This window comes from Salmo salar, chromosome ssa17 (assembly GCF_905237065.1).
Source record: "Salmo salar chromosome ssa17, Ssal_v3.1, whole genome shotgun sequence".
In the NCBI taxonomy this organism is placed as follows: Eukaryota; Metazoa; Chordata; class Actinopteri; order Salmoniformes; family Salmonidae; genus Salmo; species Salmo salar.
Genome location: NC_059458.1, coordinates 9,483,497 through 9,498,041, shown reverse-complemented (window position 1 = coordinate 9,498,041; position 14,545 = coordinate 9,483,497). Strand labels below are relative to the sequence as shown.

The window sequence follows — 14,545 nt, the reverse complement described above, 5'->3', positions numbered from 1 at the left end:
AGGGTGTAGGGTCTAGGGGTCCATTTAGGATTGGGCCTCACTTTAGGCAAGGCCACAGATTCATCTTAAGTGACGTATTCTAAATGAGACACAAACCCAGTAGAAACATGGCTCTGTCTCAATAGTCTACAGTAGCTTCTTCTCCTCGTCTCCTTTCCTTCCTCTGGTCAGGCTGGTCAGTTCCTTCAGGTCAGTGCAGATGAAGGAGAGGCGGCGAGGATATGATTTTAGACTATTTAGGAATAACCCACGAGAGGTATTAAGATGCTTAAAGTTATGTTACTAAACTTTAAGTTACTTCAACAGGATTGAACTTACTTACACATAAACTGGAACATTTATGCTCCAACACAGATTCCATCAAAAATATGAGGAGCAATGACACAGATGGGAGTTTGTTCACATTTATTTTATAGTTAAATAGTGAGACATTACGCAGTGAACTGTATGGTCCAGACACTCACACAGAGACATTTTAGACAACAGTCTTCATGTAGTCAATTCAGTATACCAGCAGTTCCTGTGCAACGAATGACAGGACCGGAACAGGACCGGATCGTGACCAGACTGACCACAGAACCAGGTCGGGGTTCTCTTGACTGAACGAGCCATGTCCCTGCTCTCTCCATGTCCGTCAGTCTGTCATCTGTTCGACGTTAGCAGGTCTCTCCTGTTCTGGAAAGATCCGTGATTTGAGGAGCTCTGTTCTCTCCTCTTCGGACAGATTGTCCAGCTCGTGCTCCAACACCTAGGAATGGAGAGGGACGGGAATAAATGTACTTACAAATGAGGGAAGGGTAAAAGTGGGGGTACCTAGTAGGGGGCCTTGAAGTCGAGTCAAGTTCAGGATGGGCTATGCAACATGTCTTATTTCAGTATATTACAATCTCTCAAATGTACAAAGACTCATAAATAACAATGCTAAACATGGCTCACATTTCACCTTATCAAAATAGGATGGTACAAAGAGTTTTAATCAGAAGACCATATCAAGTTCATCTTTATCATCTCAGAAGGACATTTGTTTGTTAATAAAAGACAAACAAGAGACAGTTAAGACATATTCACATTAGCGAGAGCTTAAAACAAGAGCCTAGGCTACAAGATTGGGGTGCAAGACTCACCACGACTGGGGTGTATCCTAGGACCGTCAGATGACGCATCTTGATAGCTAGGTTGCCACGGGGACGGGAGGTACCATAACAGAAAGAGGACGGGGGTGCGCAGAATACTGCAATTCTACATCGGGGGGGAGAATACAAGAACAGTTTGATCCTAATTTGGATAACATTGGTGTGCCTGAAACAGATCACAGATCTAATTCAGATGAAGTGAATCATATAATCCTGTAACTTTAACAGATAGTAATTGTTTTTCCACAACGTTAGTTAGTAACCTTTGACTGTGCTCAGGTGGAAGAAACTCTCCCTCAGATGGTACCCTCCCTCCTGTGGCTTCTTGTAGAGGTTTGGGTTGGGTTATCACACCATCTGTAATACAACCCAGACACAACCCGTAATATGACATCCTTTTATCAACAGAAACAATTATTTGCTAAAATAAAGCACAAGCACTATTGAGCACTGGTGAAGAAATAATTGGGGGACACATCTAATGCCGACAAGTTCAAATACAGTACCCAACTCAACACATATGTAAAGCTGTCTGACTGCCTTGTCCCACATAACGCACAACATAATGACCCCAAACAGTGAGGTAGCCAGGTCCCAGATCTGTTTGTGCTGTATAGCCAACTCTTATGGTCATTGTAATGCCATACAACCATATGAGTTAGCTAGCCAGGGTTTCCTAAACCCGGTCTTGGCCCCCCACACCCAGGTGCACGTTTTAGTTTATGCCCTAGCACTACACAGCCGATTCAAATAATCAAAGTGTGATGAGTTTATTTGAATCAGCTGTGTAGTGCTAGGTCAAAAACCAAAACATGCACCCAGGGGGTGTCCCAGGACCAATTTCAGGAAACCATGAGCTATACAACACAAACAGATCTGGGACCAAGCAATGTAGCCACCTGTGCACATTTGTTCATATTCTTTGCTAGTTAGAGAGTTATTATCCCAGTTATAGCTAATTTCTCGTCAACAAATGGGGGAGTGGTTGCTTCCTACAAGAGCACAAAATGTTTGCATTTCTAGCCATCTTTGAAAAGCAAGTTGGAGTTTTTTTTGTCTTAAAGGGGCAGTGTTGTAGCCAATAGGCAAAGGGTAGTATAATTTGTCTGATTCTCTGTAATATTGGTATGGGAATAATTATGCATTTTATTTTGAAAAGTGGTTTCTTGAATCAAACAACATTCAGTCTCCTCCTTGTCTGAAGGACAAGTGGATAAACAGGTTAATGTCAAGCCCTGCATGTTTTTTCCCCTAAAAGTCTGATGGAATGTAGGCCTACACTGAACACCACACATTGGCTGCTACTGTAGGCTGAATGATAGCTGTTCTATTTCCATATTAAAACGTTCTGGGATGCATTTTTCTCCATTGTTTTTGGCCACGCTGATAGGCCTACATTATCATCAAATAGCCATAGTAGTCTACTTGGCCACTGTTAAACTAACTTAAAGCGGATACAGCCTCAGTGTTCACAGTAAACGCGCGCCATAGGTTGCACAGAATTTTCACAACGTTCAAGTTTGCGCTCAGCATAACTGAAATGTGCTCAGTACCAAAATTTTTTTGAGGGAACATTGGAACCAAGCTAACAGAGAGGTCCTATTTACCTATGAAGTATAGGTCTTCGACCATCACGCCCTCCTGTAGCAGCCCTTCCTGGGCGATGCTCTGCAGGGTCATAGACAGCCCTGGGTTAATGGACAGGTCGTTAGGGGCTGGAGAGCCCAGAGCCTCGGGAGGGACGGTCAGGGGCTTAGGGAGAGAAGGTTGGTCCAGCCTGAGACACAGGTCCACTATCTGCAGCTTTTTTTCCATCCCCTTCTGCAGCCGCCCACCTGTATGGACATGGAGGACAAGGGGTCAGCTGGTTGGATAGGTTTAAGTAAGATGGTAATCGTAACCTCCTGCCTTCTTATTGCCTGGGTAGAAATATTGCCATATTGCTTACACCCATTTCACTTCCTACAGGAGCACCTAAGGGGTAGGGGCTAGCAGTTCGATTTGGAATTCAGCATATCTGTATTACAATAATGTATAATAGATATATAATAATGATGTGTAAGTGTTTTTTCCCCCCGAAATCTAATGATTTGAAAATCTAATAAGATATGATTATCTTTATTTAGGCTGACAGTGTTTGACCTCTGGCACTGATCTCCTCCAGTGTCTCCTGCTGCAGCAGCTGTTCCAGTGGGGCGGCGGGGAAGTGGCCCAGCAGACACAGGCAGTAGACCACCTTCAGCAGCTCGGAGGCAGCCATCTTGGGCAGGTAGGACACCACCACGTGGGTCATGCCCTCCAGGAACCTATGGCCAGTGAGAAACCAGTCAGGTCAAGAGAAACATATAGAGTTAGGTTGCATTCAGCGGGATATGGTGGTCATCTGTATTATGTGACTGCTTTGAATATTGATTGACAACCCATCTCCATTTACAAATACATGCAAACTGCAGAAGTGCTATATAGCAGGAAGCACAGAGATTACTGTAGGTTCCTTCAAAATGTAGCCTTGCTTACTCTGTTCCTTGCGGTAACTATTGATCTGGAAGTAATTGAATAAGTGAGAGACCCTACTGCTTCAACTTTCACCAACCTAGTCGAATCAGTAAATACTGTAACTTAAGGTTTGGGAGAACAGAAGGTATTTATTTAATACATTTAAGGTATTCAAACAGGGTCCAGGCCTCTAAGTACAGTTAGCCATGCTTTAACTTCGCATATTAAGGTCATGCAGAGAAGAGGGGGGAGGGAAACGGAGAGGGTATGGCGAGTTAGAGACCATAGAAATAAAAATGTCAACAATGTCATTCTATTTCTATGGTACATTCTATTTCTATGGTGGAGACTCACGGCTCTCTGTAGCCCTGTAGGTTGTGGTTTAGGGACGAGTAGGTCTTCAGAACGCTGAGGACGTCTTTGAGCCCCAGGGCGTCCGGGTTCTTGGTCACTCTCTCTGCGAAGGCGTCCAACATGGCCGCGGGGCAGAACGCTAGATCCTCAAACGCAGACAGGAAGAGAATCAACTGGAACCGACAGAACACGTTAGAGAGGAGAGGAGTAAACTTCCCATTTCAAACAGGCTCTTATGGATAAATATCACCACTGAACAGTCTGCTATGTGCTAGAAGCTATGGAAACCTTATCAAAGGCCAGTTTAGCAGAAACAATGCTCCCATGCTGCATAAATCTATGTAACTGTATTAGGGTTGGGCGATGTCAATCTTTTCCCCATCGTGATTATGCACTCCTAAAACATTGTGCTATATGATGGTATCACCCCCTATTGGCCAACCGCCTGCATAATTATAAACTGATTCACATTTTTCCTAATCCTCCTCTCATATTAGGCCTAGGCTACTATGAGTTTAAGGTAGGTGGCACATAGCTAGAATAATATGGAAATAGGCGTATGCCACTTAGGCTACACATTGTTCTCTTTCACAAGCTTTCCTCAGCTTTCTAACACAATTTTTCAATCTTGGTATTGTTGGCACAATTTCACTTCTTGTGGCCTGAAATATAATTTGGCATTCAAAATAAAGTTGTGATTGAGAATAGCACAGACTCCGACTTACATAATTGTTCACATTTAAAAGGAGAAACTTTAGGACAAACACTTTATTAGAATATTTGGGAAATACTTTTCATAATTTTAATTGGTCTTAGTGCTTTTGTGATATTGAAATTAGTAGGATTAGACTTTTGACAGTTTGGTTCACAATGGGAAGGAGGGATTTTTTTCTCTCCCAGCGCCACATGTATGCATTATTTCTGTTATATAATGCTTTGATCAACTAAGTTTTGTTCAAATTTCTCATTAAATGTTTACATCTTGCTATTCTCTCTCATTATTACCTTAGACCTACCATATTTGTAGGTTATTCAAAAACAACTAACAACTTTGAGATAATCTAACACAGTTGAAGGCTAATTGTTTGATCATGAAATAGAGCAGCTGGAGAATTCATTGGCGAGAGAAAAAAATAGAACATATTTTCGGAAAGAACATTTAGCGCTGCTTTAGTGAAACTTAGCAATGTCTACATTGTCCTCGTGCATTCTGTAAATATAACATGAATTGAAATAGGCTATAGCAAATAAGAATATAGGCAATATTACTCTAAATAATGTAGCTAAGGGGGTAAGCAGTATAGTATTAGTATATATAGTGTAGTATAGAATACTGTAGTATGGTAAATTATAGTATACAGTAGTATGGTCAATTCTAGCATAGTATACAGTAGTATGGTATATCATAGTATACAGTAGTATGGTATAGGTCACCTGTTTGTTGTTCCACATGGAGATGCTGGAGGCCACGTAGTCAGAGATGGCGGTGAACAGGGCCACGTCTCTGGAGTGCAGCTCCTTATAGGCCCTCAGCACATTCACCAGGCGGTTGAAGGGGACTCCATGGACGTGCTCTGTGATGCAGGAGGGAGGAAGGAAGAGTACAGTAGTCTTTCACATATAAAACAGTTGCACCATTAGTTGAGAATGATGAGCCGACACTGATCAAATAACCGATCCTGTGAAACAAACACATTAAGCAGAGTACAGTGGCTTACGTCCACTGGTTTCCGGTCAGTCGAGTCTGGCATATAGGATGTGTCTCACCTGCAATCTTTCTGCTGCAGATGGCCAACAGTGGCTTGGAGCAGAAGCCCATAGAGGCCAGCGTAGTGATCATATACTGGGAGTTCGGAAGAGTGAACTGGTCTGCCAATGACAGGGCCTTTCTCTGGATGGAGGGATGGCAAGAGAAACATTGTTATTACTGGTCAGGGCCCATATTCACAATCTCAGAGTAAGAATGCTGATCTAGGAGTTTCAGGGCTGACCCCATTTTTTTTGGGGTCAGGCAGTTGCACAATAATTTATCAAATAAATGCTGCAGTAGCTGTTTTCAAAGTATTTCCGCCATTTTGTTTAATAGCTGGTAAATTAATCGCACCAAGTCTAAGAACTACGAATCCTATATAGCCTATTCCACCTCTCGCTGCAACACTGCCTGGCTGGGCTGTGCGCACTTGAAGAGCTGAGCGAAAGATTCATTTTTAGAAGAAGTCTACTGAAGTGAGACTTTGTCCTTGTGTTTCTTGGCTATTTACATTGTTTTATTCACATGCTAGGTTGTTTTTCCATGTTTACGTTTCAACTGCTAAGGAAGTGAAGACAATGCTTCTACTATTCATACTCAATCTCACAGCAGGCACAAACATGTCTGGAGTCGCACCACCGACGTAACATCGTGAAAATGTTTGTCTCAGCTGTGATATTTTGGTTAAAAGAATCAGATCACAAAATGTTTAATTAAATAATATACAACATCACTTCTTACTAGTAATACATGTATTGTTTTAGAAACATTACAAAGCATGCTCATCCATTTTTTTGTGTTTTGTTGGTGTAATTTTAGCAGAAGAAATATATTTTGGCTGGTAAAAATTCAGTGTGGTTGGTAGATTTTTTTTTTTATATCTACCCGCCAGTGGCTGGCGGACCAAAATGTTAATTTTATGTTCTGAGTCCTAGGCTACCGGCCTCAATGTAGCCTATTTGAAAAATCTTTCCATTTCTCTCCCTTTCTATAACCATTTGGGTGAAAGGGAAAAAAACAGGAGGAACAGGTTTCTTTCTTCTGGTTAGGCTACCTTGATCTCTGGCTCCCTCATGAGCAATTTGTGTGTCTTAATTATTTAATCACAGCATGCTTAAAGCATCAGATAGGTTCAGTAGCCTGTGCAACAGGGAAGTAATGTGCAAGCCTAGTTGATTTTATTAAATCCCACAGGGTGTGTCTATATATGGAAAAATAGACATTTAAAAATTTCGACCGGTCGATTGGTCAAATGAACAGATGACTCTTGGTCGACAAAGATTTTTTTGTCAGGGACAGCTGTAAGGACTTTTCCTTTACGATCACAATGAAAAAGATACAGAGAAGACCTAATCCTAGATCAGCACTCCTATTCTGAGACCCTTTATGAATACTGGCCCAGATGTATATAGTTTGCCACAGGGTACCACCAAGGTTCGCTAAACTGTGATTTAACTCACTGGCTCAATGGATGAGCCCTAACACACCTCCAGTTTTTTCTTGATGTCCACCGGGGTATCCCGGCCCATGTGGCGCATCAAGGTCTGCAGGGACATGACGTTCTGGATGCTCGGCAGTAGAGCCTCGATCATTAGCCTAGAAAACAATACACACACGGTCATACACTGTACTGTACTGGAGAAATACACTGGACCTGGGGGAGTTAAACAGGAAATGGCACTCTAGTCATTTTTGAAGAATCACTGCCGCTGTTAAAACAGATGTCACTGGAACCCACCTGACTCCCTCCTTCAGTGCGTCCCCATTGGGGCTGCTCTCCAGGTGCTCCAGACAGGAAGCCAGCACTGACAGGGACTTCTCATCAAACTCATTGAGGTTCTCCTGTGGGGACAAAGCATGGCATTTCACCATCATATAGGAATACTGTCCAGCGTGCATTTTAAAATATTGAGAGAGAGTTACAGCGCTACTCTTGGTGGGTGCCAGTCTGTGAGGTTACTGTTCACTGACAGGCTGGCAACTGGGCTAAGTCAGGACTCCAAAATAAATATAAAATGTAAAATATGAATTCCGCCAGACACAGATGAGATAAACACTTGCATGCTGAACAGCGCTAACAGGACTCAAGTATCTGATTGGTGGCCTGGCCTGTAACAAACTAACAACCTGTCTCCGATTGGTTACCTGGCAGACTCGGAGGAGGGTCTGGACCACTCGGCTGCGCTGCGACACGCCCAGCTTGACTGTGGCCAGCAGGCTGTAGGCTAGGTCCTCGCTGCGCATGTGCCGCGCGTCCTGCATGGTCCTCTGGAGGAGCTCCTCGAAGCCAGCGTGCTCGAACATAATGCGCAGTTCGTAGCGTCGCTGCTCCTCCGACATCTTCTTGGTGGACTCCCAGCAGCGCGTCAGGCAGTTGCTCACCCGCCGGTGTGTGGCTGTGTACTGGCCGGCCAGGTCGAGCACATCCGAGGGGGAACCGCACTCCCTCAGCTGGTCATAAAACAGCACCCTTTTGGCTGGCTGGTCAGGGGATGTCCGACTTTGTGAAGACCAGGTTTCAGAGCTCTGAGTCTGTATGGAGTTGCCTTGCTTTCTTTCCACCACGTCCTGCCCATATGTTTTACCCTGAGAATAATACCTCACTTTGTATATAGTTAGTCCAGCCAACGGTCTATGACTTGGTCCTTTGCTCCAGATATGAGACAGTCCTCTGTCAAAGCTCTCTATCATCAACATCTGAGGGCCACGGTGTTGCCATGGACGTCGGTGGTTGCATATCCGCAGGGCCCACCTGAGCAGCACCTCTGCTGTACGGGCTGTCATTGTGTTGTTTTGTTGCACAGATACCAGTCCCCTAGGTAGTGGTTTTAAAATGCAAAACGGAAGCTATCATCTGAAATTATATAACACGATACATACAGTCAATGAGTGTTTCGTACAGCAACACCTTTGAGTCATCAAAGTATCCTCTTGAACAGCTAACGTTACTAGAACAAAAAGGAAAGCCAAATAACACAGCGTGGCATTGCACGTGACATTACAAAGTTATTAACCTTAGATAAGCTTACCACTGTGCTTAGTCTTTCCTTAGCAAAATAGACTGATACTCGAGTCAATTCTACATCTAAACGCGTGTCTCCACTATCTGAAAACAATAAAATGTTGTTTGTAAGACAATCATTACTTCCCAGTGTGAAAATTGCAATGCGATGTAAATCGGTCACAAGGCCAACTAGCGCATGATACTAGCTAGCTAACGTCGCGTCAGACATTAGCCAGCTAGCTATAGTATCGTCAGCCAACTCACTCACTCCAGTTAGAATGTCCATACATTAAACATACATAACGACATGTCATCATATTTGAATGTAAACGAATTTACCCTGGCCTTAGCTATGTTGTCCAGTCCATTTCACATGCCAGTTGTCTGTGTGTGCAGCCATAATGGGTCCTTCTTCGTCCATTACAAAACGACGTTACATCATGTTAAGTTTTAGTTCTTTGATATTTTAAATATTTATATCCATCATTTGTTTGGAATATTATAGTGAATATGTATTGAATTTTCATATCATATTTAATTACACAATTCTAAAAATATTCAGCTAAACTTCCGTATAAATATGTTTCCTATCGGACACAATTAAAATAACACCCCTGGTTTCCTAGCAACAACTGACATCCGGCCAACAAACATGGCAAAATTTGTACTTGCTGGTAAGACTTGTTTAAGTTTAGGTTGTATTAGCTATGTAGACATAAATGTCTGACTTACCTAAATGGGAAGAGCTTATGACCTTCTGGTAATGACATTCCATACATGACAACTTGTTTTTGTCGCAGGCAAGGCAAATTGCCCGTACTTTGCCAAAGCTGAACTTCTTGCAGATTTACTGCAAAGATCTCTGCCAAAGTTCAGCATCCACACGCTCTGCATGCACCCCGATGAGTGGCAGGTAGATGCATTTATTACATTCAGTCAATTCTATTTTCATATGGTCTCTTTACTTTGTCAATGTGTAGCCTAAACTAGAGATATTCTGTCCAGACAATCTGTCACCCTCTCTTTCCACCTCCCAGCAATGGCTGGAAACCACTTGCAAGGAAAATGGCTGGCAGCATGAGCATTCCCCCATGATATGGAGGGAACTAATCAACCGTGGGGGTAAAGGAATGCTTCTAGGGGGCTTCAGCGACTTCCTAGAACATGTACAGGTAATGTTACTACATCACCCTTATTCAAAGATAACTATCAGTCTGGCATTATTTCAATTATTACTTTGTTGATAACTCCACAATCAGTTGATTCAGCAAGAATAGAAACATCCTGATCAAATCATGTCAAAGTGCTGCTTGTCTTCCAGGCTTACTATGGCTTCACCTCAGATATGACGACAGAACTGATGATGAAGATTGCAACAGAGAACCTGCTGACACGGGAGCTGTGCATGAAGGAGGAGGTGTACCATCAGAGCCTCATCAAGCCACTGCACATATGGATCAGCAGGTACGTAGGGTAGCCAGCAGTGTCTCAATGTGAGGCAGGGCTGGGATCAATTCCATTTCAATTGAGTCAATTCAGGAAGGAAAATTACATTTCTATTGCCATTGAAAATATGAAGTAAAAATATTGAAAATGTTTGGCTCAAATATGTTTGTCTTGTACAGAAGTTATAGGCAGCGAAGCATCCTAATCTACCAGACCAGTTTGTGCTGTCTTGCCAACTCCTATGGCTTTAGGCCTACATCACAAACAGATTTAACCCACTGTTCCCCTCCTTTGCTACCCTGCAGTGCTCTTAACCCGACCTGCTACATCCTGATCCCCCAGCTGTTTGCCCCTGGGGTATTCCGGGACACCCCAACCATCAGCCTCCACCTGTTGGATGTGGGGGCCATCGATGAGGACCTGCAGGGGGTCAGGATGGAGACAGAGGACCTGGCCCTCCCACAGCTCCATAAAGTCACTGTCTACACAGAGCTGGACCAGGCCTTCCAACAAGCACACTTCATCATCCTCCTGGATGACAGTTGGCCTGAGTGTGGAGGGGAGGATGATGAAGAAAGCAAGGTGTGTAGTTCGAATGGCTCGGTGGGTTAGTTAGATCACGGTGCAAGCAACACCAGGGTTGTGGGTTGGATTATTGTATCATCCACTCCACATACGCTGAACATGTGTCAATGTTGACAGTTCTGTAAGTTGCTTTGGATAAAAACATCTGCTAAATGACCATATTATTATTTTTAAGGTGAGGAAGGTGTCGGAGCGTTACCAACAGTATGGGCGCCTTATCGACGAAAGGGCGCACAAGAACGTGGCGGTGATTGTGGCTGGGAACTCCTTGGTTAACCTGAAGTGCTCCCTTCTGCTAGACAACGCTCCCTCGGTTGACAGCGGACGCTTTGTCGGCATGGCAACTCAACTGGAGTACGAAGCCAGAGCCCACATTGCACAGAAGCTATCTGTGAAGACTGCAGGTAACAAATCAAAATTGTACATTTACATTAATTTTGCTCTTATACAGAGCGACTGAGTCAGTGCATTCAACTAAAGTACACGACAACAACATATCCCAGTCATTCCAAGTGAAACTTTCCTCAAATCAACTTTTAGCTCAATCCTTTTTTCCTTCATTTTTTCATTACCGTTATATATGTATCTATAAAATGGATAAACATTTTCACCTTAAATTGGAAAAAACCCTCAAACCTTCATGTGATTCTTCTTTATCGTCTCCGTCAGATGTGACAGATGTCATCGTTTGGGGCAACGTCAGCGGCAGTTCCCATGTTGACCTGCAGAGGGCGAAGGTTTTCCATTACGAAGGGGCCATCTGGGGACCATCAGATTTTTCTCAGCCAGTCCTAAAGATGATATATGACATGTAACTTAACTGTTTGCTAAGACATTATTGCCAAATGATGTTTATCAATGAATCTGTACTGTTCCTGCAGTCCAGATCTGTTTGTGCTGTATAGCCGACTCCTATGGTCATTGTCATGCCAAAATGTCCTTCGGATTTGGCAAGACAGCACAGTCAGATCTGGGACGAAGCTACTGTTCCTGTGCTATTGCATACCTAAATTCAACTACCATAAAATACCACTGCACTAAGTTTTGATAATATACCTCCCTGTAATCAGTGCTCTAGTTCTAACACACACATAGTACACCCCAAACTTTGAATACCTTTTTTTTCTCAAAGGAAATGGCTACAGACTGACTTCCTGAATTTGGTCAGTTCCCAACGTGCCACTGTAGCCTCCAAGTCCCAGAGGGCCACAGCCATATCAGCCACTAATGGGATCATTGCAGTTCTAAAGGCCTGGAACTGTAACTCTTCTGCTGAGGAGGTCCTCTCCTTAGGCATACTCAGCACAGGTCGGGTCAGAAGTCAATATAGTGACATTTGCAGATAGGAGGGAATAATACTAGTCTGGTCCAAGATCTGTTTGTGCAGACTTGCCAACTCCTATAGTCATTGACATGACTTGGCTATAGAAAGACTGCATCATTAAGCCTGATCCCAGATCTGTTTGTGCTGTAACATTAGCATTGACAACAGCCATAGGATTTGGCTATTAAAGCACCTAAAGATCTGGGACCAGGCTATGTAGTCATTTTTATATATTGTATCAGCATTTTATATAATGTGTTCCAGGATAAGTTTCAATGTCACATGCCCAAGTAGAGTGAAATGCCTTTCTTGCAAGCTCAACCCCAACAATGCAGTAATCAATAACAATGTATTACTAAAAATAGCATAAGGTCTAACAAAAACAAACAATAAATAAAAATAAGAACACAAAGAAGTAAGTAAGCATACTAAATAAGTGCTGCCTATGAAGCCTATATTCATAAAGTGTCTCAGAGTATGAGTGTCTAAAAGGTCAAACTGATCCTAGATCGGCACTCCTTCTCTAAGACACTTTTTAAATAAAGGCCCTGATATGTCTTCTCTTGGCCTCTCTGCAGGACAGTACAACCTCCCAGCTGGTGTAGTCTTCTCAATGCCAGTGAGCTTCCAGGATGGTAGATGGTCCGTGTTGTCTGATGTCATCATTAGTGATGAGATGAGGGCCAAACTGCAGATTGCTGCAGACCAACTCAAGGAGGTGAGTATAGTAACTAGGACACAGGCACAGCAATCAACGTCTCATAGCTTGGTATGCTTCTGTGCCAGTGTTTTTAGATTATTTTCCAGGACCTCTAAGATTTCAATTGAAAACAATTGTGGGGGGAACCTGATCTGTACTAATGGTAGGGGAAACATTTGCACTGCATTGCCCTCATTCCTTTGGATTCATTGATTTTTCGTGAACCTTTTATTACAAAGTAATGTTCCATTTGTGTTTCTATTTTGTTTACACTATCCATAGGAGAAAGATCTTGCATCAAGGACAAGAAAAGACACTGCATGAATTTACACTAATTTCTGAAGCGCTTTCAGTCGGAGTTGTTATATGTTTGTTCAAAATAAACAAAAATGGTCTTTATACTTTTTGACAATCATTTGCATATTAAAGGTTGAATGTTTTATGTTTTTGGTGACTAAATAAATAGTGATGACCTCAATGAATATCATCATCGCTGGACTTCTGGTTGCCTCTCTCCCCAATGAATCCTTCTTCCACCCTGCATCCTTCCCCTTCAACTTATTGTTTGAGCTATGAAGTTATTTTTACATAGTTCATGCCATTCTCAGATTCCATGTCTGTAAGCCTTATGTAACTGGTGGGGTGTGAATCCAAAAATCAAAGGCTGGAACTCCAAGGTTTTAGTAAGGAATGTTTGCAGAGTTGCATGTCTTGTTTTCAAGAGGCTCTTGTCTTCATGCATACCAGCCAAGTGTTCATGGCAGTACTGTAACACAGCACTGGGCTGGCTAGCTCACCATTTGTTCACACTGACACCCTCCTAGTGCTTTTGACTCAAATATGCAAACGCCTGTGGTGAGTTGCAGGTCTAACATATGGTGTGCATTTCCTCTGCGGCAGTCTGTCTGACAAGGGTCCAAGTGTCCATGGGTTACAGCAACGGTGTGTATAAAACCTGGATCACTGATGGTGTGCTGTATTGAAGCCACCGCGCAACCATCTTGCTACCCCTCCAATATAAAAAAATATTTGGAAGCTATATAAATGCATTTATAAATGACTGCATTTGTTTTTTTACAATTATTATATTAGACACCTTAATGCATACTTTTAAATGATATGTGTGCTGAACATAACAAAAAATTACTACATTTTTGGGGGGAGGGGTCCTAATGTTACTGTCCTCACTACAACAACAAAAAATACTAGGCGGTGAATAAAAGTAATATTGTCCATACTAGGCAGTAAATTAAAGTAATTTTGTCCTTAACATTTAATTGAAATACTGTAAAATTCCATTAATTTCTATGGAAGACTGTGCCTACTGGGGAGTGACAATATGGCTGACCGGTGGCTTCAAAGCCTCTCAATGGCCAATATCTAGCATCAGCAATAAAGGATATGTTACAGGATATTGTCTCTGACAGAGGCTCAGTGGGCTATCTTTTCTTTAATTCCCAACCCCCAAAGATCAAAACACACAAGAGGCTATAGGCAGCAAAGTGTCAGCCGCAGAGCAGTGCCCCTTGAGCAGTGGGATAGTGCCTTGCACAAGGGCCCAACAACAGGTTTGGGCTGAGTTTTCTGTTGAAGCAGAAGTTTCACATTGGGGTCAAAAAGGAATGGCTTCACACATATGTTGTGTGTAGGCTACATTATGCAATTCTATTTATATCATGGTCCACAGGTAAACACTGCATGTAATAACATATATATTTTTAAATACAACATATTGTATATATCTATCCATCCA

At 42.6% G+C, this 14,545-nt stretch overlaps 2 protein-coding genes across 6 annotated transcripts; one reads left to right on the top strand and one right to left on the bottom strand.

The window, feature by feature from the left end:
• Positions 1 to 388: 388 nt before the first annotated feature.
• fastkd2 (FAST kinase domains 2) lies at positions 389 to 9,333 on the bottom strand. 5 transcript variants are annotated; one of them, XM_014151279.2, is made up of 13 exons: positions 9,077 to 9,333; positions 8,763 to 8,839; positions 7,879 to 8,587; positions 7,472 to 7,575; positions 7,221 to 7,329; positions 5,751 to 5,874; positions 5,418 to 5,557; positions 3,984 to 4,156; positions 3,276 to 3,439; positions 2,741 to 2,968; positions 1,397 to 1,490; positions 1,125 to 1,239; positions 389 to 748 (listed from the first exon to the last, which is right to left on the bottom strand). In XM_014151279.2, the coding sequence occupies exons 3-13, from the start codon at positions 8,515 to 8,517 to the stop codon at positions 635 to 637; spliced, it is 2,004 nt and encodes a 667-aa protein (XP_014006754.2). In that variant the 5' UTR covers positions 8,518 to 8,587; positions 8,763 to 8,839; positions 9,077 to 9,333; the 3' UTR covers positions 389 to 634. The 5 variants fall into 5 exon arrangements, with proteins under 5 accessions (XP_014006754.2, XP_014006753.2, XP_014006756.2 ...); XM_014151278.2 differs by lacking the exon at positions 8,763 to 8,839 and having other exon boundaries at positions 9,077 to 9,327; XM_014151281.2 differs by lacking the exon at positions 8,763 to 8,839 and having other exon boundaries at positions 7,879 to 8,548; positions 9,077 to 9,257.
• Positions 9,326 to 13,279, top strand: mdh1b (malate dehydrogenase 1B, NAD (soluble)). Its single transcript, XM_014151282.2, has 10 exons — positions 9,326 to 9,411; positions 9,538 to 9,650; positions 9,775 to 9,909; positions 10,059 to 10,201; positions 10,489 to 10,765; positions 10,944 to 11,172; positions 11,438 to 11,579; positions 11,901 to 12,076; positions 12,671 to 12,810; positions 13,075 to 13,279. Exons 1-10 carry the CDS (start codon positions 9,390 to 9,392, stop codon positions 13,114 to 13,116), a joined length of 1,419 nt encoding a protein of 472 aa, XP_014006757.2. The 5' UTR covers positions 9,326 to 9,389; the 3' UTR covers positions 13,117 to 13,279.
• Positions 13,280 to 14,545: the final 1,266 nt, after the last annotated feature.